We start from the raw sequence: 26,269 nt of genomic DNA on the forward strand, positions 1-26,269 counted from the left end.
TACATCGTCCAACGTCCCAATTGAAATCATGCCATGTCCTTGCACTCCCTTTCAAGGTCTTGTCTTTTCCCACACCAATTCTCACTCCCTCGATTTTGATTTAATCTAAAAATTATTCACTTAAAATATCACTATCCCAGAACACGCCATAGCTTCACTAGGCTTTCTCTCTCTGCTGTAAGAAAAATTCTCTCTACAGAGAGAACACCATCCCCTGTCCCTATTCACCATTTCAGCTTCTTTCCTCGTTTCTGCTCGGTATCCACATGACCCATCTTCTCTTCTTCTTCCTACTTCAGTAATTTCTGTCTCTGCAGTTTTTTTCCTTCTTTACGGCATCACTTCTGCTCTGTTCACAACTCGTTTCCATGGCTGAGATCTCTGAGGGTGAAAAACAGCCAATCTATCTTCATGGGGACCTTGACTTGTTCATTATTGAAGCTAGAAGTTTGCCTAGTATGGATATAGTTTCTACCCACGCTCGCAATTGTTTCGCTGGTTGTACCCCTCACTCCAATGCCGCCGCAAACACCGGCGCTACCACCGACGAAGAGACCGGTGAAGATGACGAGAAAATTCATCACCACCGTAACGTCGTTAAGACTGACACTTACGTTACTGTCGTCGTCCCTCAAGCAACTGTGGCTCGCACGCGCGTGATTAAGAATGCAAAAAACCCTAAGTGGAAGCAACGGTTTTACATTCCCTTGGCTCATCCGGTAATTGACCTCGCGTTTCATGTTAAGGATAATGACCTTTTTGGAGCTGACGTTGTGGGGACCGTCAAAATCCCTGCTCAAAAGCTCGAAACCGGCGAGTTGATCAGCGGTTGGTTCCCTATAATTGGCTCCTCCGGCAAGCCACCGAAGCCGGACTCTGCATTACATGTGGAAATGAAGTTTACATCGTGTGAAAAGAATCCGTTGTACCGCCATGGTATCGCCGGTGATCCTGAACATAGAGGAGTGAGGAATTCGTACTTCCCATTAAGAAAAGGAAGTAAAGTGACAATGTATCAAGATGCTCATGTGCTTGATGGGATGTTGCCCGAGATCGAAATTGATGGCGGAAAGTTTTATAGGCAAGATAAGTGTTGGGAGGACATTTGCTATGCCATATCAGAGGCTCACCATATGATTTACATTGTGGGGTGGTCTGTTTTCTATAAGATTAAGCTGGTGAGAGAGCCCACCAGGCCATTGCCTCGAGGTGGGGATTTGACTCTTGGTGAATTGCTCAAGTATAAGTCTGAGGAAGGAGTCCGAGTTTTGTTGCTGATTTGGGACGATAAGACTTCGCACGACAAGTTTGGTATTAGTACGGTGAGAATTCTGATAAAAGTTGCAGTTTTTAATTTGCTTTATTTTTGTTGCTTTTAAAAATTTGAGAACAGTGATCATATTTCGGGTCCTGTGATTGTGAGCTCCTTTTTAAAAGGCAAGTCAAATTGGGAAATTATAGAATACATTGGGTTTGCTTGCAAAATTGGTAAGTCATGAACATTGGAAGGTGAGACTCGCTTTTTGTGAATGAAGGTGCTGATATGGTTATGTTTTGAAATTCCATTGGCTTCAGGCAGGATTGATGCAGACACATGATGAAGAAACACGAAAATTCTTCAAACATTCGTCCGTCATTTGCGTATTGGCACCTCGCTATGCCAGCAGTAAACTTGGTTTTTTGAAACAACAGGCAAGCTTTATTTCATCGTTTAAATAATTATGCATCGTTGCCATGTAATTAGAGCAATAATTTAGTTTTGATGTTTGCACGTGTTTTTTTACTTTTTCCATTAACGTTTAACATGTGTGATGTTTTGAGAATGGATTTGATTTTACATGTATTTAATTGTACACAACAGTATAGTTGGGTTATTATATTTAAAGCTCTACTTTTTTGCTTGCTCTCAGTTTTTTTCTTTAATTGAAAATTCAGTAGATCTTGTCCATCAACTTTAGCACTTGTAACAGAATCATTATAATTTAGTGAAGAATAAAGTTGTGCTAACTTTATTTTGCTTGTTTACATGTTAAAAAGCTGACATGGTTGAGGGAAACTTTTTTTTTTTTTTCTGTCCTTATGATTCTCCATGTAAGCTCAAGGTGCACTAAGACTTGAAGATGTTTGAGGGTGTAAATGAGGTGAGGCTAAATAATAATAATAATAATTAAAAAAAAATCTATTTAATTAAATTTATAAAATTGCCAATATATAAAGTATTAATAAATATATAAATAGTTCAAACTAAATATAGAGTATATCATTAGCATCATTTTTTAGAACTTGTTTAGAACAAAAATAAACCCAAACTTTAGACATTCAAGAACTACCCTTAAATTTTTTATAATAATAAATAAACCCAAATAGCAAAACTTTGTTGTTGGAAAAATGAGAAAAAGGACAATTTTAAATAACCTTGAAATAGAGAACCTAAAAGTTTAATTTCTTTTTATTTATTAATAAGCGGCATATAATCAAGAGTAAATTACCTAAATACTAGTATCTTTTTTGAAAAAGAAAAGCTATACTATGCTAATACTAAAATAAGGGATTAGTGCTATTTAAAAAGGAAAAATTTTAGATGAACTAGAAATAGATTCCAAAAAGCAGCTAAGATGAAAAAGATAAGAGAATATTGAAAAAAACTATTAGGAGATGGATTAAAAAGATTTGAAAATGGAAATATGGGAGGTTTCTAATCTTGGTGTGGCGGTTTGATGAGATTTTGGTGACTTGTTATCACCAAGGGTACTAATTTTGAAAACTTCCTACTGCATCAAGAAGATGGTCATGGTGAAAGTGATGTCCAGTTTGACTGCTGCCTATCTTACCAGAAAGCTTCAATAAACTTCCTCTTTCCTCCGAAATCATGAACATCAACGGTGAAGAGTGAGAGGATGTACTAGTGACAGGAGCTGTGGGGATGAGCCTGCGATTAGTGAAGGGGAAGAGCCGTTGTTGTGATGTGAGAGTAGGTGAGGGGGGAGAGAAACTTTGAGAAAAATTTGAGGGAGAAAAATTTGAGGGAGAATTTAAGGGGGAAGGAAACAGGAGGGGAGTGAAATAGTTTCTGTGGATAAGAGAGATGGTTTATTTTATTGATCCTGTTTTAAGTTGCGCCAAATTGAAGTTCAATGTCGGCCTTGTTACAAGGGAGTTTAGGGACAATGAATGATATTAACCTTTGTAATCTCATTTGATTTTGCTGAAGCAATTTACATTATTGTTTGTTTTGATTCTGTCCAGGTTGTTGGAACTGCCTTTACACACCACCAAAAATGTGTTCTTGTGGACACTCAGGCATCTGGTAATAATAGGAAGATGACTGCATTTTTAGGAGGTATTGATCTGTGTGATGGACGATATGACAACCCTGAGCATCGATTGTTTCGTGACCTTGAAACAGTATTCAAGGATGATTTCCATAATCCAACATTTCCTGTAAGTGACTTACCATAAAATATTTCATTTCAACTTCAGCAGTCTCTGGGAATGCAATTACCCTCTCTCTGTTTTAAGTACCTTGGAAGTAATTTATCAAATGAGTACCAGGATATTAGTGTCAAATGAAATTTATCAATTGCTTCCACACTCAATCAGCTGTGTTCAAGGACGAGTTTTCTTTAGCATAATAATCTAGTGTGCTGATCTCCAATTAGTAATTTGATATGTCTCAGTCCAAGTACTTTGAATGCTGCAGTTGTTGCTCCCTTTCCCTTGTTTTTATATCCCTATCTTTCCTTTCATTGTATATATATATATATTGTTGTGTTTATAAGGCTGGGACCAAAGCTCCAAGGCAACCATGGCATGACTTGCATTGCAGAATTGAAGGACCTGCTGCATATGATGTTCTTATAAACTTTGAGCAGCGCTGGAGGAAAGCAACAAAGTGGACAGAGTTTGGACTGCGTTTCAAAAGGGTATCCCATTGGCATGATGATGCATTGATAAAGATAGAACGGATTTCATGGATACTAAGTCCTCCCTTCACGATAAAGGATGATGTCACAATAGTTCCACCGGATGATCCCATTGTACATGTTTCCAATGAAGAAGATCCTGAAAACTGGCATGTCCAGGTTGTATTTTGATGATTTTTTAAAAAAATTTTTTTTGACGTAAGTTATTTATTTTATGTTTTGACTTATTCCTTATATTTGTATTTCTTTTTCTTGTTGCAGATTTTTCGGTCTATTGACACAGGTTCATTAAAAGGATTTCCCAAAAAAGCCCATGATTGTCAAACTAAGGTTTTTGGACAATGAGTTGACTATTTCCTCTTTTTGGCTTCTGATATAAACTACAATTGATTTTTCCAGAATGTGCAATGTTAATTGATTGTTAGGTTATCCTAGTGGCATTACTTCTGAATGACACTTTTCTGTTGTAGAACCTCATTGCAACAAAAAATCAGGTGGTGGATAAGAGCATTCAAACTGCATACATCCAGGCAATCAGATCTGCTCAGCATTTCATATACATTGAGAATCAGTATTTTCTTGGATCTTCATATGGATGGCCATCATATAAAAATGCTGGTTAGAATTCTGATAATTTGTTAACAATTTTTTTTAAAAATATTTTATTTTTTTTGCTTCATTGCATTGGCATGGTCTAGATAGGAGCTAGTAATTTTCAACACCATTTCATATTCACCTCTGCTTCTATTATTTTTTTCTTCTCAAGTGTGCCTCTTACAGGAAAGATGACTTTTTGTTTCTATCAGTCATCAACAGTACAAAATGCTACTTTATCTATATTGTGAATCTGGTATTTGTGTTTCTTGGAAACCATGTTCTAGAAAAAAGCAAGTAAATAAAAATTTCTACACTTTCTAGTTTTTGGAGCATTTATGAGAATTTGTCAATATAAAATATATTGTGGCTCAAATTCCAAAGCAAAATAAGCCATCTTCTAGGAAAATTATTTAATATTTTCAAAATGCAGAGTTAGTTTCTGAACTTGAGCAATTCTTTTTTTCCTTTTTGAAAGAGAACAAACCTACAAGGGAATTGCATAGGTACTAATTCATTGGTGTATGTATCAACTAGAACCAATTATCTTTGACTGTCATTGGCTGTCATTAATTGTCTTAGATCACCAGTGACCATCACACCTTACTGTATTGGCTTTCTACAACTTTTTTCCTTATTCAACGATAAATAGAAAAATATGAAGTTTTTGCAGGTGTAAATATTTTAATGGTGTTTTGCTAGAATTCACTACTTGCAATCAGAAATTTTATCAATCTAGTAGCTTGTTTTGAATTGGCTACCATTATCTTGCTTAGTTTGTGGCGCTCACCTTTTTATCATATATTATTATCCATGTTGCACTTGTGACTTTCAAAAAATATCTGGGCGAGGGCAATAATTCTGGACTGAAACTATCTATTTATATAATGTGCAGGAGCTGATAATCTGATACCAATGGAGTTGGCATTAAAGATCTCCAGTAAAATTAGAGCCAATGAGAGATTTGCAGTGTATATTGTGCTGCCAATGTGGCCTGAGGGTGATCCAAAATCTGAAACCATGCAAGAAATTCTCTACTGGCAGGTAATGTTGTCTTAAGCTGTAATAATTTTATGTGAAAGTAACTCTTTACATTTTCAAAGACGAGAAATTGTGTTTTTATTTTTCTTGTGCTGTTATGTTCACTGTGAACTATTTCTGGGATCCTCCTTACTGATCAAGAGTGGAATTTTGTTCATCTTATAAAGTGTGGGGACTTGATTAGTTTAAATTTGACTCTTGGCTACATGGCTTGGCATGATTCAACTATATAGCTTCTATTGGTGTTTTCTCATAGCAAAATGTTGATGAACTTTGGCTGAGAAAGGGTATTTTGTTACTTTTGCTGTTATTATCCTTGATGGAGCTATGAGCATGCCACTTTTCTCTCTCTTTCTCTCTCTCTCTCTCTCTCTCTCTTTTTTTTTAAATTTAAAAGTTTCTGGTTTGACTTTTTTCTCAAATGATAAGTATGGGGTCTAACCCAAATTCTTGTTGGATCTTGGAGTCTGTTCTAGTTGGAAATTTTCTGATGTTTCTGCAAACTGATAGGATAGTGTTGAATGGCTAAGAATTACAAGTACAATATACTTTTTTATTGTAACAGCTCGGCCCAAACTGACCCAAATAATTTTTAGATTCATTTTTCACTCTTCCCAAAATGGTTGACTCAAGTTATTGAGTAGTTTAAAAGCTAGAATTTATATATTATTCAATCTATCCTTTGCAGAACCTAAATCCTACATCAAACTGTGGCTGGATCCCTCAATCTTTCCCGCTAAATTTGCGACGTCCTCGTCGCAACTCTATTATGCTGAATCGGATACAGTCAGGACCGAATTCTTAGATATTGTAGTTGGCTAATGCTTCAAGCCACTTCTCTCGTTTTACATGGGTAGCCCTATCTTTGCATATCCTCTAGCTTCGCATAATTTTTCTGATTCAGGGCGACTCTGATATCTATTATAACAAAACGGGCCAAATTGATCCAAATAACTTTTAGATCCATTTTTCACTTTGCCCAAAATGGTTAACCCAAGTTATTTAGTAGTTTACAAGCTAGAATTTATATATTATTCAACCTATCCTTTGCCTAAATCCCACGTCAAACTGTGGCCAGATCCCACATTGATTGTCCTAGAAAGTTTGATTACTTTGTTGTTTGAGAAAGTGCAAGAATATGCCAAATCTATATTTCTCAATTTTGCAAGTTCATATTGTGCAGAGCCAGACAATGCAAATGATGTATGACATAGTTGCACGGGAAATTAAATCGATGCAACTGGTAGATTCACATCCTCGTGATTACCTCAATTTCTTTTGTCTCGGTAACCGGGAAGAAAATCCACAGCATATGTCCAGTATTAATGGTGAAGCGGTAATTGTTGTAATACTTTTCTTGCTTTCTAAAGTTAGTCATTCATAACATTAATCATTGTGTTTTAGGGTACAGATAAACTAGTTGGCTGTTCATTTTGATGTCATATAATTTTATGGTTGACTTCAGCTATGACTATAGCTTTACTATTTATTTTAGGCAAACACAAATTTGCGTCCCATATTATTTGGAATTGATTTATAGTATCATGCTCAATTGAAACTTAAAATGGTGGTCCTCCATTCTTAGGGCCGTAGTTTGTTGTGGTATCGGGTCGTGGATCGTGTCAAGGGAGGATGGACAGGGAAGGAGCTCATCAGGGGGAGCTCTCGACGCCTCAGACTCGGACTTATTAACGAGAGAGAGTTTTAAATCTCAAATTTATTTGTAATCAATCTACTTGTTTTATTGAATAACTAGAAACCTCTTATACAGTGAAGATTCTCACAATCTTAGTATTTATAGGAAAAATAGAAGCCTACTACAAGCTAACCATTGGATAACAAACTACTAAGATACTATTAATATGATAACAAACTATTAAGATAAGATAACTAGATAAGAGGTAGTGTATTTATTGTTGATAATAATCTTAGTTGATATGTTGAAGGATGGATTTAGTCTATCTATTATCCATAAAATAGTGCTTTTAGATTTGATATCTGTAGAAGTCTGAAATTTCAGATATAAGGCATGTTCAAGTTCCCTATTTCTGTTGTTAACCTCATGAAATGTCAACAAAGTGAAACTATTAAACAAAGATTTTCTCCATTCAAATTTATCTTTTAGCTTACAAGCTATCCAATGATCTGATAGTGGTAATGGATAAAACCTCAGGCAACAATAGCCTGCTGCCTGCAATCAGAAGGAATATTTACCTCTATAGGAGGAAACCAGATTTCATAACCCAAAAGTTGTAACCTCTGGTTGTAAACTAAGTTAGATGCTGTTAGCATTGATTTTTTGGTGTGCATGTAAATTCAGATCCTTTTTGGCATTGAAGTTGAAACTTTTTTTAAGCATCCTTTAAATGTTGTTGAAAAAAGTCATTTGAAATAGTTGTTTTGTTGTTTCCATGCTATTTTGACTAAAGCATCTCAACTTATATTTAAAATCAAAAGTTGAATTTGTTTATTAATCATATTTCAGATGGTTTTTTCCTTAACAATGCTGTAATAGATCCTCACAAGGTAAAGTTAATGTTTTCAGTTGTCCAATTTTCAATTTTGTAAATGGCAGACATCGTTCCACATATTAACTCCTGAAGGTCTAAGGCTTGGGAACCTAGGTGTGTCTTTTATGATCGCCAGTTTCATTTGGCATGTAGCTTTAGTGACCTTATGAGATTTTCAGTTTAAGTTCTTGTTCTTGCTCTCAAGTGTTTTATAGTACATATTTCATCCTTCCTTTAGACATATGTATATACTTGTCTGGAAGTTATACTTAGTTTCCTACGTACAATGAGAGAAAATTTATTCTTTCTAAGCAACAGCGGAGTACCATTTTGTGTAATTATTATCACACAATTTTCCTATCAGGTCTCCGATGCTTACCAATTTCAGCGATTCATGATTTACGTCCATGCAAAGGGGATGATTGTGGATGACGAGTATGTCATTATTGGATCTGCCAATATTAACCAGAGATCCATGGCTGGTTCAAAAGATAGTGAGATAGCTATGGGTGCATATCAACCCCACTACACATGGGCTGCAAAGAGTAAACATCCACGTGGACAGGTTGGTTTGATCTTTTCCCTCGTATAGCAAACTTTGGTTTAGGGCCTCATTTACAGCTTTTGGCAAGGAGCTGGTCAGCTTAATGAACACATTTTGCAGGTATATGGATATAGAATGTCACTTTGGGCTGAGCATCTTGGTGAGGTCCAAGAATTGTTTGTGGAACCTGAGAGTTTAGAATGTGTGAAGAAAGTAAATAATATTGCTGAAGCCAACTGGAAGAGATACACAGATCCCAATTTCACATTATTGCATGGTCACCTTCTAATGTATCCTATACAGGTAGATGTTGATGGGAAGGTAGGCCCCCTACCTGGATTTGAGAATTTCCCAGATGCTGGTGGTAAGGTGCTTGGAGCTCATTCCCTCAAAGTTCCTGATATTTTGACAACATAATCTTGTCTTCCCTCAGCCGTCTAAAGAAAAAAAGCATGATATGTTGCTGGGTTTCGTAGTTTGGCAGATTTGAAGAGCTCTACCTAGTTAATTGTTTTTATCAAAGAACTGTAACTTTCTGATCTGCCATTTGTGTGCAAAGGGTAATAAGGATGGCGTGAGTATTGGTTTGGTTTTGCTGTGCAAAGTGAGGCGAGGATGACATATGAATGTTGTCTCATATTGAATAAGGGCAAATCATTAGTTGCGCCTGATGTATGTGCTTCCTCACTCGCAACTCACAATGAGTAGACCTTATCATTTATAATTCAAGGACGTGGAATACCTGGGTGCACTGTATAGTTTGTCATGAATGAGTGCTTAAACCATCATGTTTAATTCTCATTTTTTATGTTGCAAGATCAGAGGATTAGCAACCGGCATTTTAATATGGGACTGCCAAAAAAAGAAGCAGAAACTCGTAACGAAATGGAAGCGACTTGGCTTAGCCCATTGTTGCTTCAATCTAAAGCAACGTTTCCATTCTTGTATCATCTTGCATTCAACCAGTGGTATAGGGAGAAATTAATTCATTTTTGAGGCTATAGATGATCTATTTTCTTTCAGATTTCTCCCATTCTATTCGAGCATCAAAATGCACCTTTGCGAATAATCATTACCTGCACCAAACTCATCTTCCACTAAAAATCTTCTAGTTACACGGACTCATTTTTAATGCCAAATTTGTGCCAAACATTCAATAGAATTACAGCCAATTGGCTTCCTAACATTTCTTTAATTTCCTCACCCCACGATGAATCTCCACGCCTCTTTGCATCATCATACCTTCTTTGCCAGGACCATGTAACTGGCTAGGGCTGCAGCACCGTCGAAGTCCAGAATATCTCTGCAGCTTCTTCAGCGAGTTCTACGTTCTGTATCAACAAGCACCAAGCAAAGCACCATAGACATTTTTCCCTGGCTCCCCAGCATTGTTTTGATCAATGCTACTGCTACATCAAGATATCCAGGTCGGTCAAGGGTATCTACATAGAAGCATAATGCCCCTCGTTTTGCTTGACTGCTTAATCTCCCATTCTCGCAGTTCTGCTTGCCTACCCAATCCATGCATTTGGGTTTTCAAAGGAAAATTCCTTCAAACCTTCATTTCCTTTAATGTTTTTTTTAGTAAAATTAAAACTGATTATACATTAAGTAGTCAATAAATTTTTAAATAATTAATTATTTCATTTTTATCTTTCTTCTAATTAGTTTCTGTAATTTTATTAAAATATATCTATTTAATTCATATAATTAAAATCACAACTAAATTAATTTTTATAATTTTAAAATTATAAATATTTATCTGAATTTCAATACAAAATTTGTTCAGTTCTGCAATTAAAAGATTAAATAGTTAATTTTAATAAGCTATTGAAATGCAATATTTTTTATTAAAAAAAAAGGTTAAACAGTTATTCTTTAATTTTTTAAAAATAATCCATAGCTTAATTATTCCGCAAAATAGATATTTCAGCTCAAGGGCCACGTAAGATATTCGGTCCCTTGCCTTGTATATAAGGACAGAAAATCGCCAGTTCCCTTTCTCTCTGCAAAAACTTCATAACCCTAATTCTCAGGCTTGGCCTTCAGGTTCTTTTGCTAGCGGTCGAAATGGTGAGATCCTCTTATCATTATCGCTGTCTCTCTGGTCGATGTTGATATTTATTGATTTGCTTTTTATTAGAACTTAGAGATCTAATCAATGCCGTTTGCTTATTTCGCAGGCGGATTCTCCTGGAAAAAGGTAAGAACTTCCAGTCGTATTCGATTTTTCTATTAGAACTTAGAGATCTAATCAGTGCTTTTTTAATATATATATATATATATATATATATATATATATATATATTTTACTATTGGTCCTTTTTTTACGCATACATTATTGGCTATCCCCTTTCACTTTGAGCATTCATAAATTAGGGTTTCTGAAATTTTATATCCGTCCTTAACTAATTTTATCGTTTTATGATAGCACTAAGGTCTGTTCTCGCAGTAACGCTCTTTTTTGTTTTTCCTTTTTTCTTTTCATAACAGTGAAGAAAATTGGATCCCTGCATTAATTTTTGTTTAATTTAATATTAGAATTCTTTGGCCGTAGCGTTTTTATTAAATTAAATATATGTGTTGTGATGTGATGTATATAGATTTACTTCTGATTACGTGCTGTGGGTATAACAACCTTTTTTTCTCGTCTATTTATGCTAATTTTGTTCCACAGTAATTGTTTCCTTGTTCATTATTCGTTCAGAAAAAGCATCGGTTCCTGAGATTTTTACTGGTCCAGATAATGTAGTTGGTGTTTTGGTTAGTCTGTTGACATTTTGTAATGTTATTGTTGGTGTAGCTATTAGGTGATTCCTTTTTCTTGTTCTTTGAGTACCTGTACAAATATGTTGCCATGTTCATCTTGAAATCTTGGCTATTTCAAGTCTAAAGGACATTATCACGACTTAAATTATACTTATTATTTTTTTTGGTGTGTGGTGATACCAGGAATTCACAATCTCTTTCCCCATGGAGAGAACAGTCAAGGTCTAGATCAAGATCCCACTCGAGGCCCAGATCAAGGTCCAGATCTAGATCCTTGCCTCGACCAAGGCATAGATCACGGTCTCGAAGTCGTGGCAGGTATTAACTCTGGGGTCTTGGCATTCCATTGATTATGCTTTTGGCATATGCAATTGCCGTGTTTCTATCAGTATTTCTGCTGTACTCAAAACTGTTTTGATGGTTCTTTTACATGGGTGGTGGTGCTCCTCTTCAGATCAAGATCCAGAAGCCGTGGCAGGTTAGTTTCAATTATAGCTTGTGCAGTTCTTAGTTTGTGACTATTCATAACTGTTGCATGCTTTATTATTTGGACGTATCTGCTTCATATTCCTCCATTTTGTTGCTCGTACTGTTAATTTCTTTTTAAATCTTCCCCCTTTGTAAATTATATGGCAGGAATGATGCTATAAATAATGGAACTACATTATATGTGACTGGTCTGTCTACAAGGGTAACAGAAAGGGACCTAGAAGAACATTTCTCAAAGGAGGGAAAGGTTGGGTTTCTTCGTCTATTATTGGATGTATTTGCCATCTCATATATCCAACGTTGCTATGATCTGACTTGTTTCAATAATAACCTTTTTTCTTATTAGGTAGCATCTTGTTTTCTTGTTGTGGAGCCCCGTACGCGCATTTCTCGTGGTTTTGCTTTTGTTACGATGGACAGTGTTGATGATGCAAACCGATGCGTTAAGTATCTCAATCAGTCAGTTCTAGAGGGCAGATATATTACGGTCGAGAAGGTAATGTTATTGTACCCTGGTCTTGAACACGAGTCAGTTTCAACTGGATCCTTCCTTCTTAACTTGAAGGTTTTCTGGTTATATTCAGAAGATATTGTCAGCTATGTTGGCAGCAATCAAAGATGATCAGTTCATCCATGTCACAACTTAAGTGAAACAGCTTGATCAATGGCCAGCTTAAACAGCTTTTCAAATGCTTGTGATCAACTAAACATAGCAACTATATTGTTCAACAACTATACAACTTCAGCATTCAATTTCAACTCTCAACTAAATCAACGGACATTACCAACAGCATTCAATTTCAACCCTCAACTAATCAAGGACATTACCAACAACTTTCTAGTCAGGCTTATGGTATTTCATAATACCTGGCACTTAGTTAATGAACACTAGTAATCTGTGCCGGTTGTTTTCTTGGTTTTCTTTGGTAGCTTGCTCCTTTCGTAGACTTTCTCTGAGCAAATATATCTCCTAATACATATTTTCCCCTTTATATGTTATGAGTGTGTAGATAGCTGACTTTAAATTTGTGGGTGTTGTGTACCCCTAGCATTTGGGGGGGAAATTGCTTGTTTTTGTAGTGTTTCATGATTAATCTAGCTTGCTCTTTAGAATTAAGGTGATTTATTTATTTTTCAGTCACGGAGGAAACGACCCAGAACTCCAACACCGGGGCACTATCTTGGGCTGAAAAGCAATAGGGACTATGGTATGTTCAAGTTCAGGATTTTGCAAAGATGAATTTATTGGTCTTACAATTTCAATGAATGTATTAACTTTAATTTCTACTTTTTTCCCTCTAATCTGGAAGGTTTTCGTGGAGATCGAGGTAGATATCGTGGCCGTGATGATTATCGGAGGTCTCCTAGGCGCTCCCCTTATCGTGGGGGTCGCGAATATTCTCCCAGGCACTCCCCCACCTATGGTGGAAGGTCGAGGAGGGAGAGGTCCAGATCACCCTACTCTCCTCCTTATCGTGGCTCTAGGTGAGGCCATATGGCCTATTATTCCATATAGGAATCATAGAGATGTAGTGTTAACTGCTTATGGGCTTTGAGCAGATGATTATGTTGTTTGTAAGGCCTGAAATGACTTGTTGCGTTCATTTAGGACATGTGTAGTTGTGTGTTGCTACTGAAACTCGTGGTTGAACAGTTGTTTATGAAATGGTACGCTCGTGCTTGGGGTGGTTCTTTCTTTCTACCCGTAAAATGGTTTTTATTTCCTTTGCCTTTTAAGATTTGATGAAGGATTCGTGTATCAGAAGCTTATAATTTTTTACCTCTGGCGTGGCTCCTAGAGATTTGGGTGTTCTGAATTCCAGGGCACAGTGCAATAAGAATAGATGGGTCTGGGCTTCATTTACCTGTTTCTGATTCTCATGCCGTGGTAACGGTGTCTAGACTTGACGTCTCGTTAACGCGCAAGGAAAATCTTCTTATCCCTCAGTTGTCGCAGCTACCAAATTGCAACAACTACCAAATGGCTCTAGTTTCAAGAGATTCAATTTCTTAAGATACCTAACTCAAACTTTTCTTAAATGCGTCTGAATGTCACCTGTGTCATTAACAGACAGAATTGTAAATTGTAAATTTGTAATAAAGAGTAATTGATATAGCTAATTGTAATTCTGATATGTTAAGTGTACCTGATAATTTATTGATTTCGTGCACATGATAATTGATTGATTTCTTATGTTTGGATGATAGTTTTTGAAGTTAAGTTATAATTTTTTAAAATAATTAATTTGTTTTGGCGACATTATTTAAAACTGGGGTAGTTAATATCAAAGTTATTTAGAAAATAAAGTTGATAATAAAATTAGTATCGGATAAACCGTAAAAATTTTAAAAGATTGGATTTTTTTTTTTTGGCTTTAATTTTTAGTGTTGCTCTTTTAGGAACATTGCAGGAATAATTTCTGTTGATTTTTTGGGCCGATCCGAGTTTCTATGAAACGATAGTCATAATATTTCTTTCCGGTTCCTGGCCGTCCAAACCTGGAAAGCGGAGAAGCCATACTTACCAGAGAGAAAATGTCTCTTCCTCCTCTGCTCAACCCACAAACCCCTAAACTACTGTCCCCTCTCTATCTCCATACACCTCTTAAGCTCCCATCAATCCACACCCTGAAATACCCAAGAAAATTCTTCTCTTTCTCGCCTTCTTTTCAGTCGTCTTTCCCTCTGCGAAACGATGACTCTGAAGACCATGCCATTGGCGACTGTGTGGTCTTCGAAGAGGGCGTCTTCGAGGACCCTCATCTGGAGTCTAACCTTAATGCTTTTCTTGATGGTGATTCTGATTCAGATACAGACAATTCCAGGAGAAAGCACAAACCCAACAACAAGAAGACAAATTTAACGGAAATCGAGACGGAGAACTTGGTTCCTGATAAATGGAGAGAAGTGCAAGCTGAGATTAACATTACGAAGAAAGAAAGGCGCAAGATTGCCCAAGAAATGGAGTTCAATAGTAGAGTTGAAAAGAAGAAAAAGGGGTTGCTTCCTATAAGGAGTGTCAATTTGGAGGAGTATACAGCGTACAGAGAGGCTAAGATGGCGCAATTGAAGCCACTTGTTCTTGATAATCCTACGAATTTCCCTGAGGAGGAGGAGGAGGAGGAGAAGGAGGATAAGAAGCAGCGAAAGAGTGAGACTAATAGTGAGCGAGTAGGACCCAAGAATCCGAGATGGGCTGTTTATGGGAAAGGTTTTGATGATGTTACAGAGTTCTTTAACAGCGGGAACTATGAGCCTGGTACAAAGAAATCAGAAGGTATTGCCTTTTACTTTGATATCTGCAATTGGGTTCGAAGCTACTTAGATAAATGCCTCTAGTCTCATGTCTTTTTTCCTTTGTTTGAATAAATAGCCCCTCGCAAATTGTTTACGAAAGAGGAAAAGCTTTTGCTCAATAAGAAGATTCCTGACCTAGCAGCTGCTACCTCTGTGAGTTTACCATATGATTGAATTAATGCTCGTTACTATGTTTCAATAATCTATATGCGTTTATAGTTTTTATTTTCCAATCCTTTAGCTATCCAACTGCTAGCTGATGTCTTAATCTATTTAGAGAATGGATCACACTGCATGTTTTGAACTGGTTTTTGATAGAACTATCCTTTCAAAAACTGTGCCAAAGATGGGTTTAAGATTTATGACTTTCGTGGAATTCTTTGTAGGCCAAATGGCTACCTCTGCACACCCTTGCTGCATCAGGAGAATTCTACCTCGTGGATGCTTTGCTGAAACATAATGTTGATATCAATGCTGTGAATGTGGTATATAGAATGTCTCTCTGTGTCTAATAGAACTTCCCCGTCCTTGGCCCATGATTTGTTTATCATTAGTCATTTCAGGAATTGGACACAAAAATGCTTGGGATACAGTTTCATTTTTGCTCTTGTTTTGAGCTTTTAGTCATGGCTTTCTCTTCAGGATGGTTTGACTGCACTTCACAAAGCAATAATTTGTAAAAAGCAAGCCATTACCAGCTATCTTTTGAGAGAATCAGCAAATCCTTTTGTTCGAGATTCAGTGAGTACAGAAATTTTTATTATTCCTAAATTTTAAGTCTATTTGTTATCGGTTAAAGAGATGCATTTGTTCATGTTCTGATCTGAAAATGTTGAACTCATTTTTATGATTTGTTATCAACTTATCAGCATACTGGGTGCCCAACCTCAAATTTGGTAATATTTGTGTGGTCTCCCTCTCATTTTTAAGTTTTGAATAATGCTTGTTTGTCAAATCTGCCACTGAAACAAATGTTTCTATATTAGTTATGGTCATCATGTGGATCTAATTCTCTGTTATCTTCTTTTAATGTTTCTCTTCTATTAAACTGGGGCACTCTTCATTGTGGATAATTTTATGGGTTTAGGCAGTACCTCATTTCTTTAATATTGTTTATTTATTTTAAGCTAACTCATTGAGAGTAGTCATATTTGCTGCATTATAGCAATGCTGTTAATGCCTGAAAATGATTTTCGCTGTGAATTTTTTGCTCCTGGTATTCACAATATATTGCTTAGTTTACTTACGAATTTTTTTTATTGAAAATATTGATTTTACCTTTCTTTGTTCACTGACAACAGGATGGAGCTACCTTGATGCATTATGCTGTCCAAACAGCATCTATTCCTGCTATTAAACTTCTTCTATTATATAATGTGGATATAAACCTTCAGGACAATGTATGGTTGATTCTTCATTATTGTTTGCACTTTCTTCTCAATTTCATTTTTCTTCCCAGCAAACTGAACACACACATTGCACCATTCCAGGACGGATGGACACCATTACACGTTGCTGTTCAAGCCCAAAGAACTGATATAATAAAGCTATTATTAATTAAAGGAGCTGACAGGACATTAAAGAACCAGGTAAACATCTGCTGATTCCAGGGAATCCTTCTTTTTCTTTTTTCCTCTTTTGGGGTGGTGTGGAATCTTTCAGATGCTAATTTTATGTGGTTTAGATTTTGTTTGTCCTGAAGTTGTGACTGAGTTGCCCAATGGTTGAGTTGTATCTCTCCTGCAATGTGGATATTTAAGTCTTCAACCCCTGCATCTCTTCCACCTTCTTGAATGCCTTCCTTACTTCTTCCTTCCTCCACTAAAAAAAATAAACAAATCAATAAAAATAAACAGAGAAAGAGAGCTGTAGACGTGGATCTTCTAAAATGTGATTTACATTGGGATGATAGCAAATGTTAGGCAGTGGAATGTGCTCGACTTGGAAAATGGAGAAGAAATCACATAATTCCTTCCGTTTTCAAGCCACAAAACCTATTTAGATGCAACAAGTTTATTAATGGCCTATTTGCATGAAAAATTCTGAACTTTTTGCTATTTTGTAATTTAATTTAAAATTTTAAAAATTGATAAAATTGTTCAAAATTATAAACTTTGTTACAATTATATCTAAATTTAAAACTTGAATTGAGAAGAGTGTGTCATATTGACGTGGCCAGATGATGCGTATTATTTTATTATATTCATATGTCTAATAAAAAAATTCAAAATTTTTAGCTATTTTGCAATTTAATCCAAAATTTTAAAAATTGATGTAATTCAACTCAAAATTTCTAAATTTATTTATCTTCATTCCGTCTAGTCTGGTGTAAAAAATTATAACTTTAACTTCTTTTTATTTGCCACTAGTTCCAATAAAAATTGCATCTGATCTCATATTTACTAGTTTTTTATTTTTAAATACCTTGTTAGGTGTCTATCATAATAAATTTCAGTATATTTATTATAAAAAACCATGTCAATATAAGAAAAAATAGAAATTATAGTCTTATTGTTGACATTGTATTAAGAGTAGATATAATTAAAATCCAAAAGAGTTAAGAGAGAATCAGAACTAAAAAATAGAAACAAGTCCTATTATAATTTTTTACACCAAACAGATAAAAATAAAATATAATAATAGGATCTTAGAGATTTAGTAGTGGAAGAGAATAAATTTAAAAATTTGAATTGAATTATATCAATTTTTAAAATTTTGAATTAAAATGCAAAATAGTTAAAAGTTTTAGATGTTTGGAATCAATAGTATTTATCTACGTAACATATAAGTATAATAAAATAATTTACATTATCTTGCCACGTCAGCAAAACACACTCTCTCCAATTCAAGTTTTATGTTTGGATAGAATTGTAACAAAGTTTGCAATTTTTAACAATTTTATTAATTTTTTAATTAAATTGTAAAATAGCGAGAAGTTTTGGATTTTTCATGGAAATAGCCCTCTATTAATTCATTATGAATGGGTGAAAATTTTCATGTGAAGGATTTGTCTCATGATCATCAGACAAACATGAGGCAATTTATCACTTCACAGGACAGAATGCAATGTTTTTATTACGTTTGTCCAGTATGATATTTGTTTATTTCTGGAAGTCTCTGACTTGTGCTTTGATATGATTGGTCTGTGTTGAATGTGGAAAGGAGGAATGTGCTCCTTATATGAGCCGTAAGCACTCTTCCTCTTTGAGCTAGCTTTTGGGTGAGTTAGGTCTGACTCAAATTTAACATGTTATGTATTAGAGCCTCCCATCCGATATTAGACCTCCCATAAATATGTCATGCACCAGTAAAATTCTTCTGAGCGTGAGGGGTGTGTTGAATTCCACGTCGGTTGTGGAAATGAGTAATGTATCCTTTATATGAACCATAAGCACTCCTCCCCTTAAACTAGCTTTTGGGCTAGTTTTTTAGTGAGTTAGACCTAACCCAAATTTAACAATCTAGAATTAATTTTCACAAGCAACTTCCATTTTTCTTATCCTATGCGTCATTTATTCTTCTGTGCAGCTCTAGTTTTGCAATGCATGACAAGTCTTTTTTTGATCTCAGGATGGTTTAACCCCACTTGATCTTTGCCTCTATTCTGGTAGAGACACAAAGACTTACGAACTTATCAAGCTGTTGAAGCTATTTCCTTACAAGTCAACTGCATTGACGACAAGACAGCCATTTCAATAATGTTATAGCCTCCCCAACTGCATTGACAAAGCCCTGGCTTTTTTTTGCCATCTTCTGGAACTTGAAGAACGTGAGCACAGTTGAAGATGGCGAAACGCGAATGTGATCTGGCCATGCATGACTATCCATTGCAGAAAGCAAATAACAGTGAGAAATGAGAAGAGTGGGCTTTCCAAACTTGCATGTTTATTACAAAGTAGTTAGGTTAACAAATCTAAGTTTGTAATTATGATACCGAAGCATTGAATTTTGGTCAATATCATAGTGGTTTTATAATGACATATACCATCTTTTGTATAACAATTCATTGGATAAGGAAGTGGATGAATGAGTTTATTTGAAATAATTCACTTCCAGATCTTTTAAATAATCATCCATGATATTTTTTAATTAAAAAAATAAATTCTTTCACTCCATTGAATCAATATTTTATTTAAGAGATATTTAAATAATTTTTAATTTATTAATATGAAATCATGTTCATAATGTTAGAAATCATCAAATGAAATTTGGCTCTGTTTTTTCCTTGTTATAAATCAAAGGAAATTTGACTTGTTTGTCTGTTCTTGGCGCAATTAATTTGGAATAAAGGGTATTTTGTCTTGTAGTTCTTTTCTTCTCTTTTGTTTTTTTTTTGTTAATTTTAATGTCATTTGTGGTTGGACAGAATGTTTATTTATTTATATGCGGTGAAAATGTCATTATGAAATTACATAGTAGTTTGTTTAAAAGTCACAGTTTGGTCCTAAACTAGCATACAGGATTTGTCGATTTGATTAAAAGAAAACCAACTACCACTGTATCTGTTTCCACGTTTTCTTTGCCGTCCTCTCTTCTGTTAGTTTCCTTTAGCTCAGCTTAGCTTAGCTTATCCTTGGACCTTGTCTTCTCTCTCTCTCTCTCTCTCTCTCTCTCTCTCTCCGACTCCGTGCTTTCTTCTGATACGTAGTAATGATGCTTGGAGCTCAATTCCAAGTCCGCTCGCTGGATGGTTTCAGGGTTTTAAGGGAAGAAACTAATGCAAGTGGCGGTGGAGGTTTGATTCTGAATTCTGGTGGGTGCTTGTCTATTCAATTCGGTTTCAAAAGAAGCCTAAAGTTACAATGTCGAGGTGGTCGTAAATCAATCATCATCTCTTGCAACTCTTCCCGTGGAAGCTCCTCCGATGGTGGTGGTCAATCTGCCCATGCCCATGATGACCATGATCACGACTTTCTCCAAGCTTCCCTTCTTATTTCAGGTCCTCTCTTCGTCTCTTGCTATTTTTTTGCATACGTAATTTGATACTTATTTGCGGGTAATTTAGATAGGATAAGATACGAAAAGGATAATAATTTAAGTTCAGGAGTGAATGTTATTAAAACCCATCTTCTTGGAATTGCAAGGTATCTTGAAAACATCCATCACCTATTCTTAAGTTATTTTAGATTTCAAGCAATTGGGTGGATCTTCTATTTTTTCTCAGTTGTTACTTGATATCCATCTGAATTTCCATGCCTTTTCATCCCTGACCCCTTTATGGGTTCAACTGCTGCAGAAACTCTCTTACACTACCGTATGCGGAGGAAAGGATTTCAAGAAGAGATGACATGGCGATTACCTGGTAGATGGAACCCATTTGCTATTCTATCAAAGGAATCAAGACCTGATCTGAGTTTTGTGGGACATGAGTTTCTTCGTCGCTTCCAAAGTCCCACCATTTTTCTTAAAGTTTCTTGTGATGGAGACTTCTTGCTACCAATTATCGTTGGTATGGTGATAAGTACTCGCCTCGTTGCTTTGTTGTTGGGAGATCCGCGTCTTATTAACTTTGAATTGGTTTTTGATGAAGGGGAATTTGCTATACAGAAACTTATCGATAACTTTCGAGGAGGAGATGATAATGGGGTAAATTCTTAATGGTTGCCATTATTTTTGTTTGTAATTTGTCATGCCTTGACATGTATGTTTTTACTGCAGGACTGTCCAGACCAATTTCAGCTTGTGAGAAATCTGGTTGAAAGACTTGGTTACAAAGTATGGAACTATATCTGTTATGTATATGTGATAGCACGTGTGCTGTTGGGTTCATTCTTTAGTTTTGCAAGCCAATACCTAATCATCGTTGCCTGTAGCTTTACTTGTGCTATGGAGGATATGCCATACAGGATACTTGGTTCTTGATTGCAGTAAATCATGAAATGTAGCTGCATCACTTTTACCAAGTTATTTAATATATTTTTTTTTCTCTTCATTTCAGGTGAAAATGGTGAGAATTACAGAGAGAGTGGTTAACACTTATTTTGCAAGAGTATATTTTAGCAAGGTAAAACTGTGAATATATGATATGGCCTTTAATTATCTTTTGAAAATGGCAACTTTATGAAATTCTTAAATCATGGTTCAATGGAACTTCTAAATTTTGTAGCCAGGAGAAAACAAAATTCTAAGCGTAGATGCACGGCCGTCTGATGCCATTAATGTGGCAAACAGATGCAAGGTAATTATTTGCACGCCTTGACCGCATGAATCCTATTAAAACTTGCTCTTCTTTTCTTTTGTTTTATTTTTTATTCCCCTTTCCTATGCCTCATTCCACACAGATCAACAAGATAACAAACTTCCTTATCTAGAAGAGAGTTGCTGCTGATTCCTGCTGTGCTTAGCTAACTTTAGACACCCAAATCACTAAGCCCATAAATAGCTTTCATTTTTAAAAAAATTGGATGATAAGTGTATGTTTTTTTTTCCTTTCAGATTTGTTAATTTGATCTGATTGATTCTCAAAAAATTGGCAAGGCCATCTTTTGATTGCTTTGCAAAATCTTGGCATCCTAGATTGGTGAAAATTTGGTGAAAATCTTTTGACTAGCCTGAATGGAGCTCATCCATCATTAGTTGAATTGGAAACATGTGCATAGTAAGTGCACTGGTTAGTTGGTTATTGTTGTCCTCCATGGAATGTGGTTGGAAATTTGGCAAACCTAGCAACCCCTTCCCCAGCCTTCTCTATCTTCTCATCATTATATCATTTATTTGATTTTCTAGACGTATATACTGGTTTCAATGTGAATATTTCTCCAAAATAGTGTTGATTTGGGTGTAAATATGTTCTAATCAGGTCCCAATTCATGTAAGTAAACAAGTTGTCTTCACGGACGCTATCAGAATTAGCTATGGGATGGGAAGCATGCATGATAGGAAGCTAACTCATGATGAATCCCTTGACAGGTATTGACATGCTTTATCTTTTAAGGTCCCAATGTTTGTATCACCTGCTTTCTTGTGATTGTAAATAAGAGTTTATTTCTGTTCAGTCCTGCTGATGATCCGGATTCACTATCTGAGGAACTTGATATTGTGAAGAATATGAATTTAGCTATTAAAGAGGAAAGATATGGTGATGCAGGTACCTTCTGGAAAAAGATGTTTTCCCATTACAATTGCATTTCTTTTTATTGTTTGAATATTTGCATATTTCACTTCAGTTTTGGTCACATGGTAATGCTCTTATTTTGATAATTTCTAATTGACTACTGATTCTTGTAGCCATGTGGAGAGACAAACTGATGGAGCTTCGCCAGACACACGAGCAATAGCCAACTTTTAGGTTAATCTAATTTTACGTGTTGTTCATGATGTGGTAATAGTTGCTGCCTTCATGTGCATATGTCATTCTTTCAGGACATGATGTATTAATGTGTATTTAACTTTCATTTAGGGCTTGATGTATATTAGGAGTTGCCATTTCCTGTTGTGTAGTTTGTGTCCGAGTTCATGGCTGTTCTTTTGTGCTTGTGCTAATGCAAAGGAAAGTCTTGACGCTTGAGGAATCATGTGTAGTCAAAGAAATTTGAAATAGTGGTACATAGATCTCAAAAACTTGCTTCCAGAACTCAGATACCTGTTATGTAAATTAAGATCTAGTCCCCTTCGCGCCCCCCTGAATTGTTCACAATCACCAGGTGATCAATTCTCTCATGGATGTCGAGTTTGTTGCTTCCATTAGTATGTAAATGATATATATCAAAATATAGAAATGGGACTCGAGAAGAAAGTCTTATTTTTAGTTCCTTCTTATTTCTGATGACATGAAAGCCAAACAATTAATTTTTTTTTGTTCAGAAGTCTTTCTATGATGGAGGATGTGGTTCCCAGAAAGTAAACTATGACAAGAATCGCCAGAGTTCTGTTACGTTCTCTTTTCTTTTTTTTTTTTTTTTTTCCCTCACCCTACTTAGCCTAGGCAAATAGGAATGATGAGAGTCAGCACTTACCACTTACATCCTTATGCTGATGTTTCCTTTTGCTGGTGCTACCATTCTCCTTGAAAAGATTCATGAAAAAGAGAACAGAGGCTCTCTCTATATAGTTGACAAAATTGTCAAGACAGTGACAGCTGAAGACTCTATCATGATTGCATTGCATGGGTCATCGTGCTTATAATATTTATTGATTCTTCGCAGACCATTCCTTCTTTGTTAATAGCGCATGGAACATTATTCAGGTTTTTTTTTTTTTGTCATGTGCTACATCTCCAGGTATATGGACATTCTTGTGTTTTGGTACCATTCCTTCTTTGTTAATAGCGCATGGAACATTATTCAGTTTTTTTTTTTTTTGTCATGTGCTACATCTCCAGGTATATGGACATTCTTGTGTTTTGGTTGTCCTTAGTTATAAAACATTCTCATCCTGGTGAAGATGAGTTATATACACAATATTCTCAGACTTATCTTTCCGGGAAAATTGTCGTTTACATGAAAATTGATATCATGCATATGATGAGCATTGGACAAAAGAACTGCAGTAACGAATATTACCACATTCTATGACTGGAACTTATTAGAAACCCATTACAGATTCGAAATAAAGCACTCAACTCAACGATCGACACAAGGCAGTGAGTCTTGGGTACAAGGAAGGCAGCCTTGGATGCAGATGACGAGATATTGGCATTCTCTCTCCATCACCCCAAAGTGCATAGGCTTCTTCACCATGTACAGCGTCATCGCCTATTTCCAGGTCATCTTCTTGTATCCTAAGATCAACAATGCGGCTTAACAATATACAAATTAAGCTCGTCATAGCTACATTCCAAGCAGCAATGAAAGCTGCCCCTTCAATCTGGCAGAGCATTTGTCTGAGGCCGTCCTTGTGTTTTCCGTTTGCAAGGCTATAGATCAACCCTGTGCCGTAAGTGTTGTGTGGATACATCAACTTCACAAGGGCAGGTTTAGCAAGGAGACCTGAAAGAATTCCTCCGAGAAGGCCAGCCACTGCGTGCGTGTGAAAGACTGCCAATGTGTCATCCACGCTTTGGAAGAATGCAGACCTCCTGTGCAATACCATCATGGTGTACCATGTTAATGAACCTGACATTGCTCCCATTAGCATAGCTGCCCATGGCTCCACTACTCCTGCCCATGTAAATTTTCTTTAATCTCTAGTTGATGGTGAATTGGGTTTATGTTAGAGTTCCGTTGATCGTTGAGCAATAAATAATGAGAGAGAGAGTGAGAAGGGGAACCTGCAGCAGGAGTGATGCAGACTAGTCCAGTAATCATCCCTTGAACAGCACCAATGACTGAGCTTTTCTTGTATATAATCATGTCAAAGGAAACCCAGACCAAGAGGCTGGTGGCAGTGCAGAGATGGGTATTAAAAATGGCAAGTGATGCCACCAAACCAGCAGCAAATGGAGACCCACCATTAAAACCTGTCCATCCCAGCCACAGAAACCCTGCACCCGCTAACATGGTAATTACGTTATTGGGAGGGAAATGTTGCCTATCATGTGAATGCCTGGGTCCTACCTAATCAACCACAATCACCATCATTAATAATACAACTTAATCAGCCCATAAAGGATCAACAAAGCATATTTCGAACTTACCCAATAAGCAGCAGTGAAACCAGCCACACCAGAGGACAGATGAATCACATAGCCACCTGCATAATCAATTATATGCTGCTCAAGAAAGCCTCCTCCCCAAATGCTGAAAGCCCCAATTGTGTAGCTAAAGGTGAGCCATAAAGGAACAAATAGCATCCAAGCATAGATGTTCATCCTCCCAAGTAAAGACCCAGCAAGCAAAATAACAGTAATGGCAGCAAATGCAAACTGATAAAACACAAAATCAGCTGTAGGAACCTGACTCGCTTTAGACTTGTCTAGGAGAAAACTCTGTGAAAGTGCAGCATTGGGTCTTCCAACTAGTGGGCCAAGCCTATTGCCAAAGGACATGTGATGGCCCCATAAAACCCAGCAAACAAGAACAGCTGCAAATGCATAAAAAGCCATAAAAGCAGAGTTCACAGCCCATTTCTTCTTCACCATGCTTCCATAGAGAATCACAAGGCCTGGGACACTCTGTAGACAAACCATGGTGGTTGCTGTGAGTTGCCATGCATTGTCTGCCTTGCTGATCCATTCTGGAGATGACTCATCTGGTAGAAGCCCTGTTGGCAAGGGAATGTCGCTCTGATCTTGATAGATAAAACCCATAGAGAATCGGACACAGAGAGAGAGAGAGAGAGAGAGAGAGGGCAAAGAAAGATAAGAGATTGATTCTTGGAAACACTGAGGTATAGAAAAGAATGAAAAGTTTTGGAGTTATGCATGGAGATGTGAAACCTTGAAGTAATCTCCACATTGTAAACAATATTCGTAGCTGTCCGAATAGGTTGGCTTTTCATAGATTCATCAGGACATTCTATAGCAAGCCATGAAATGTGGGCTTGTTTGTTGTTCCTAATCATATAGGAGATTCTTATAATTTAAAAGTCGCAATTTTGTTTCGTTCGCCTCTTTGACCCGATAATATAAGATTTCTTCTATATGATTTTTTTTCCCCCAATGTTATAACGTTATTATAATATAATTCGATGGTTTGTTTCTATTTCTTGCCATTAATTTTTTTATTGTAATAAATTGTAAATAAAAATAACCTCTTTTTTTGGTTCCATTTGTATGGTTGGAATCTTTGTAATTGCCAATTACATATTTGTACAGAAAACCACTTGCATTTTTTATATTTAATTGCAATTTGAATGAATTTTATAAAATTTAACTATTTAATTTATAATTGATATTATAAAATTTAAAATACTTATTAATCTAAATAATTCAAATATTTTAGTTAACTCACTCACATTTATATAATATATTTTTAATTTTAAATAATTAAATTAAAATTTTAAAATTTATCACCATTTTATCTATAAATTTAAATTAATTTTGATTATACTTTAAAATATATCATTTCATATAGCTTTTATTATTATTTTTTTAATTAATTATATTTTTATCTTTTAAATCAAATAATCCAAATTTTTTTATAACTTCATATTTATATCTCAAACCTTTTCTCTATTTAACAAAATAAATCAAATCTTTTTATAAATTTATATTTATATTCTAA

General features: G+C 35.8%; 5 protein-coding genes across 6 annotated transcripts; 4 read left to right on the forward strand and 1 right to left on the reverse strand.

Moving 5' to 3' along the window:
- LOC110616178 (phospholipase D delta) lies at positions 1–9,363 on the forward strand. Its single transcript, XM_021758864.2, has 10 exons — positions 1–1,322; positions 1,576–1,692; positions 3,247–3,441; positions 3,780–4,082; positions 4,185–4,253; positions 4,394–4,541; positions 5,413–5,561; positions 6,742–6,894; positions 8,433–8,633; positions 8,733–9,363. The coding sequence occupies exons 1-10, from the start codon at positions 369–371 to the stop codon at positions 9,027–9,029; spliced, it is 2,586 nt and encodes an 861-aa protein (XP_021614556.1). The 5' UTR covers positions 1–368; the 3' UTR covers positions 9,030–9,363.
- A 1,181-nt stretch (positions 9,364–10,544) lies between these two features.
- LOC110617782 (serine/arginine-rich splicing factor SR45a) lies at positions 10,545–13,572 on the forward strand. Its single transcript, XM_021761051.2, has 8 exons — positions 10,545–10,685; positions 10,796–10,815; positions 11,565–11,699; positions 11,836–11,859; positions 12,018–12,117; positions 12,217–12,366; positions 13,009–13,078; positions 13,181–13,572. Exons 1-8 carry the CDS (start codon positions 10,683–10,685, stop codon positions 13,357–13,359), a joined length of 681 nt encoding a protein of 226 aa, XP_021616743.1. The 5' UTR covers positions 10,545–10,682; the 3' UTR covers positions 13,360–13,572.
- A 739-nt stretch (positions 13,573–14,311) lies between these two features.
- On the forward strand, positions 14,312–19,277 carry LOC110617036 (ankyrin repeat domain-containing protein, chloroplastic). The gene is made up of 7 exons (XM_021760003.2): positions 14,312–15,147; positions 15,244–15,320; positions 15,554–15,652; positions 15,810–15,908; positions 16,469–16,567; positions 16,658–16,756; positions 18,738–19,277. The coding sequence occupies exons 1-7, from the start codon at positions 14,406–14,408 to the stop codon at positions 18,864–18,866; spliced, it is 1,344 nt and encodes a 447-aa protein (XP_021615695.1). The 5' UTR covers positions 14,312–14,405; the 3' UTR covers positions 18,867–19,277.
- Positions 19,278–19,621: 344 nt separating this feature from the next.
- Positions 19,622–22,914, forward strand: LOC110618619 (bifunctional nuclease). Of its 2 annotated transcripts, XM_021762166.2 has the most exons (9): positions 19,626–20,106; positions 20,404–20,616; positions 20,698–20,753; positions 20,826–20,882; positions 21,106–21,171; positions 21,274–21,345; positions 21,967–22,076; positions 22,163–22,254; positions 22,395–22,914. In XM_021762166.2, exons 1-9 carry the CDS (start codon positions 19,818–19,820, stop codon positions 22,442–22,444), a joined length of 1,005 nt encoding a protein of 334 aa, XP_021617858.1. In that variant the 5' UTR covers positions 19,626–19,817; the 3' UTR covers positions 22,445–22,914. The 2 variants fall into 2 exon arrangements, with proteins under 2 accessions (XP_043814743.1, XP_021617858.1); XM_043958808.1 differs by lacking the exon at positions 21,274–21,345 and having other exon boundaries at positions 19,622–20,106.
- A 562-nt stretch (positions 22,915–23,476) lies between these two features.
- Positions 23,477–25,404, reverse strand: LOC110619406 (ammonium transporter 2 member 3). The gene is made up of 3 exons (XM_021763205.2): positions 24,742–25,404; positions 24,376–24,661; positions 23,477–24,265 (listed from the first exon to the last, which is right to left on the reverse strand). The coding sequence occupies exons 1-3, from the start codon at positions 25,351–25,353 to the stop codon at positions 23,724–23,726; spliced, it is 1,440 nt and encodes a 479-aa protein (XP_021618897.1). The 5' UTR covers positions 25,354–25,404; the 3' UTR covers positions 23,477–23,723.
- Between the last annotated feature and the right edge of the window lie 865 nt (positions 25,405–26,269).

Source organism: Manihot esculenta, chromosome 1 (genome assembly GCF_001659605.2).
Source record: "Manihot esculenta cultivar AM560-2 chromosome 1, M.esculenta_v8, whole genome shotgun sequence".
NCBI classification, from domain to species: Eukaryota; Viridiplantae; Streptophyta; class Magnoliopsida; order Malpighiales; family Euphorbiaceae; genus Manihot; species Manihot esculenta.

Bases quoted from the DNA above. Each gene is read 5' to 3' on its own strand.
- LOC110618619 (XM_021762166.2), top strand. From the start codon at position 19,818: ATGATGCTTGGAGCTCAATTCCAAGTCCGCTCGCTGGATGGTTTCAGG. The intron at 20,617-20,697 runs GTATGGTGATAA...TTTTTGATGAAG, and splicing joins CTTGCTACCAATTATCGTTG to GGGAATTTGCTATACAGAAA. The intron at 22,077-22,162 runs GTATTGACATGC...ATTTCTGTTCAG, and splicing joins CATGATGAATCCCTTGACAG to TCCTGCTGATGATCCGGATT.
- LOC110619406 (XM_021763205.2), bottom strand. From the start codon at position 25,353: ATGGGTTTTATCTATCAAGATCAGAGCGACATTCCCTTGCCAACAGGG. The intron at 24,662-24,741 runs GTAAGTTCGAAA...GTGGTTGATTAG, and splicing joins GTTTCACTGCTGCTTATTGG to GTAGGACCCAGGCATTCACA. The intron at 24,266-24,375 runs GTTCCCCTTCTC...TTACATGGGCAG, and splicing joins CTGCATCACTCCTGCTGCAG to GAGTAGTGGAGCCATGGGCA.
- LOC110616178 (XM_021758864.2), top strand. From the start codon at position 369: ATGGCTGAGATCTCTGAGGGTGAAAAACAGCCAATCTATCTTCATGGG. The intron at 1,693-3,246 runs GCAAGCTTTATT...GATTCTGTCCAG, and splicing joins TTGGTTTTTTGAAACAACAG to GTTGTTGGAACTGCCTTTAC. The intron at 4,542-5,412 runs GTTAGAATTCTG...TATAATGTGCAG, and splicing joins GCCATCATATAAAAATGCTG to GAGCTGATAATCTGATACCA.
- LOC110617782 (XM_021761051.2), top strand. The intron at 11,700-11,835 runs GTATTAACTCTG...GCTCCTCTTCAG, and splicing joins CGGTCTCGAAGTCGTGGCAG to ATCAAGATCCAGAAGCCGTG. The intron at 11,860-12,017 runs GTTAGTTTCAAT...ATTATATGGCAG, and splicing joins AGATCCAGAAGCCGTGGCAG to GAATGATGCTATAAATAATG.
- LOC110617036 (XM_021760003.2), top strand. From the start codon at position 14,406: ATGTCTCTTCCTCCTCTGCTCAACCCACAAACCCCTAAACTACTGTCC. The intron at 15,148-15,243 runs GTATTGCCTTTT...TTGAATAAATAG, and splicing joins TGGTACAAAGAAATCAGAAG to CCCCTCGCAAATTGTTTACG. The intron at 15,909-16,468 runs GTGAGTACAGAA...CACTGACAACAG, and splicing joins ATCCTTTTGTTCGAGATTCA to GATGGAGCTACCTTGATGCA.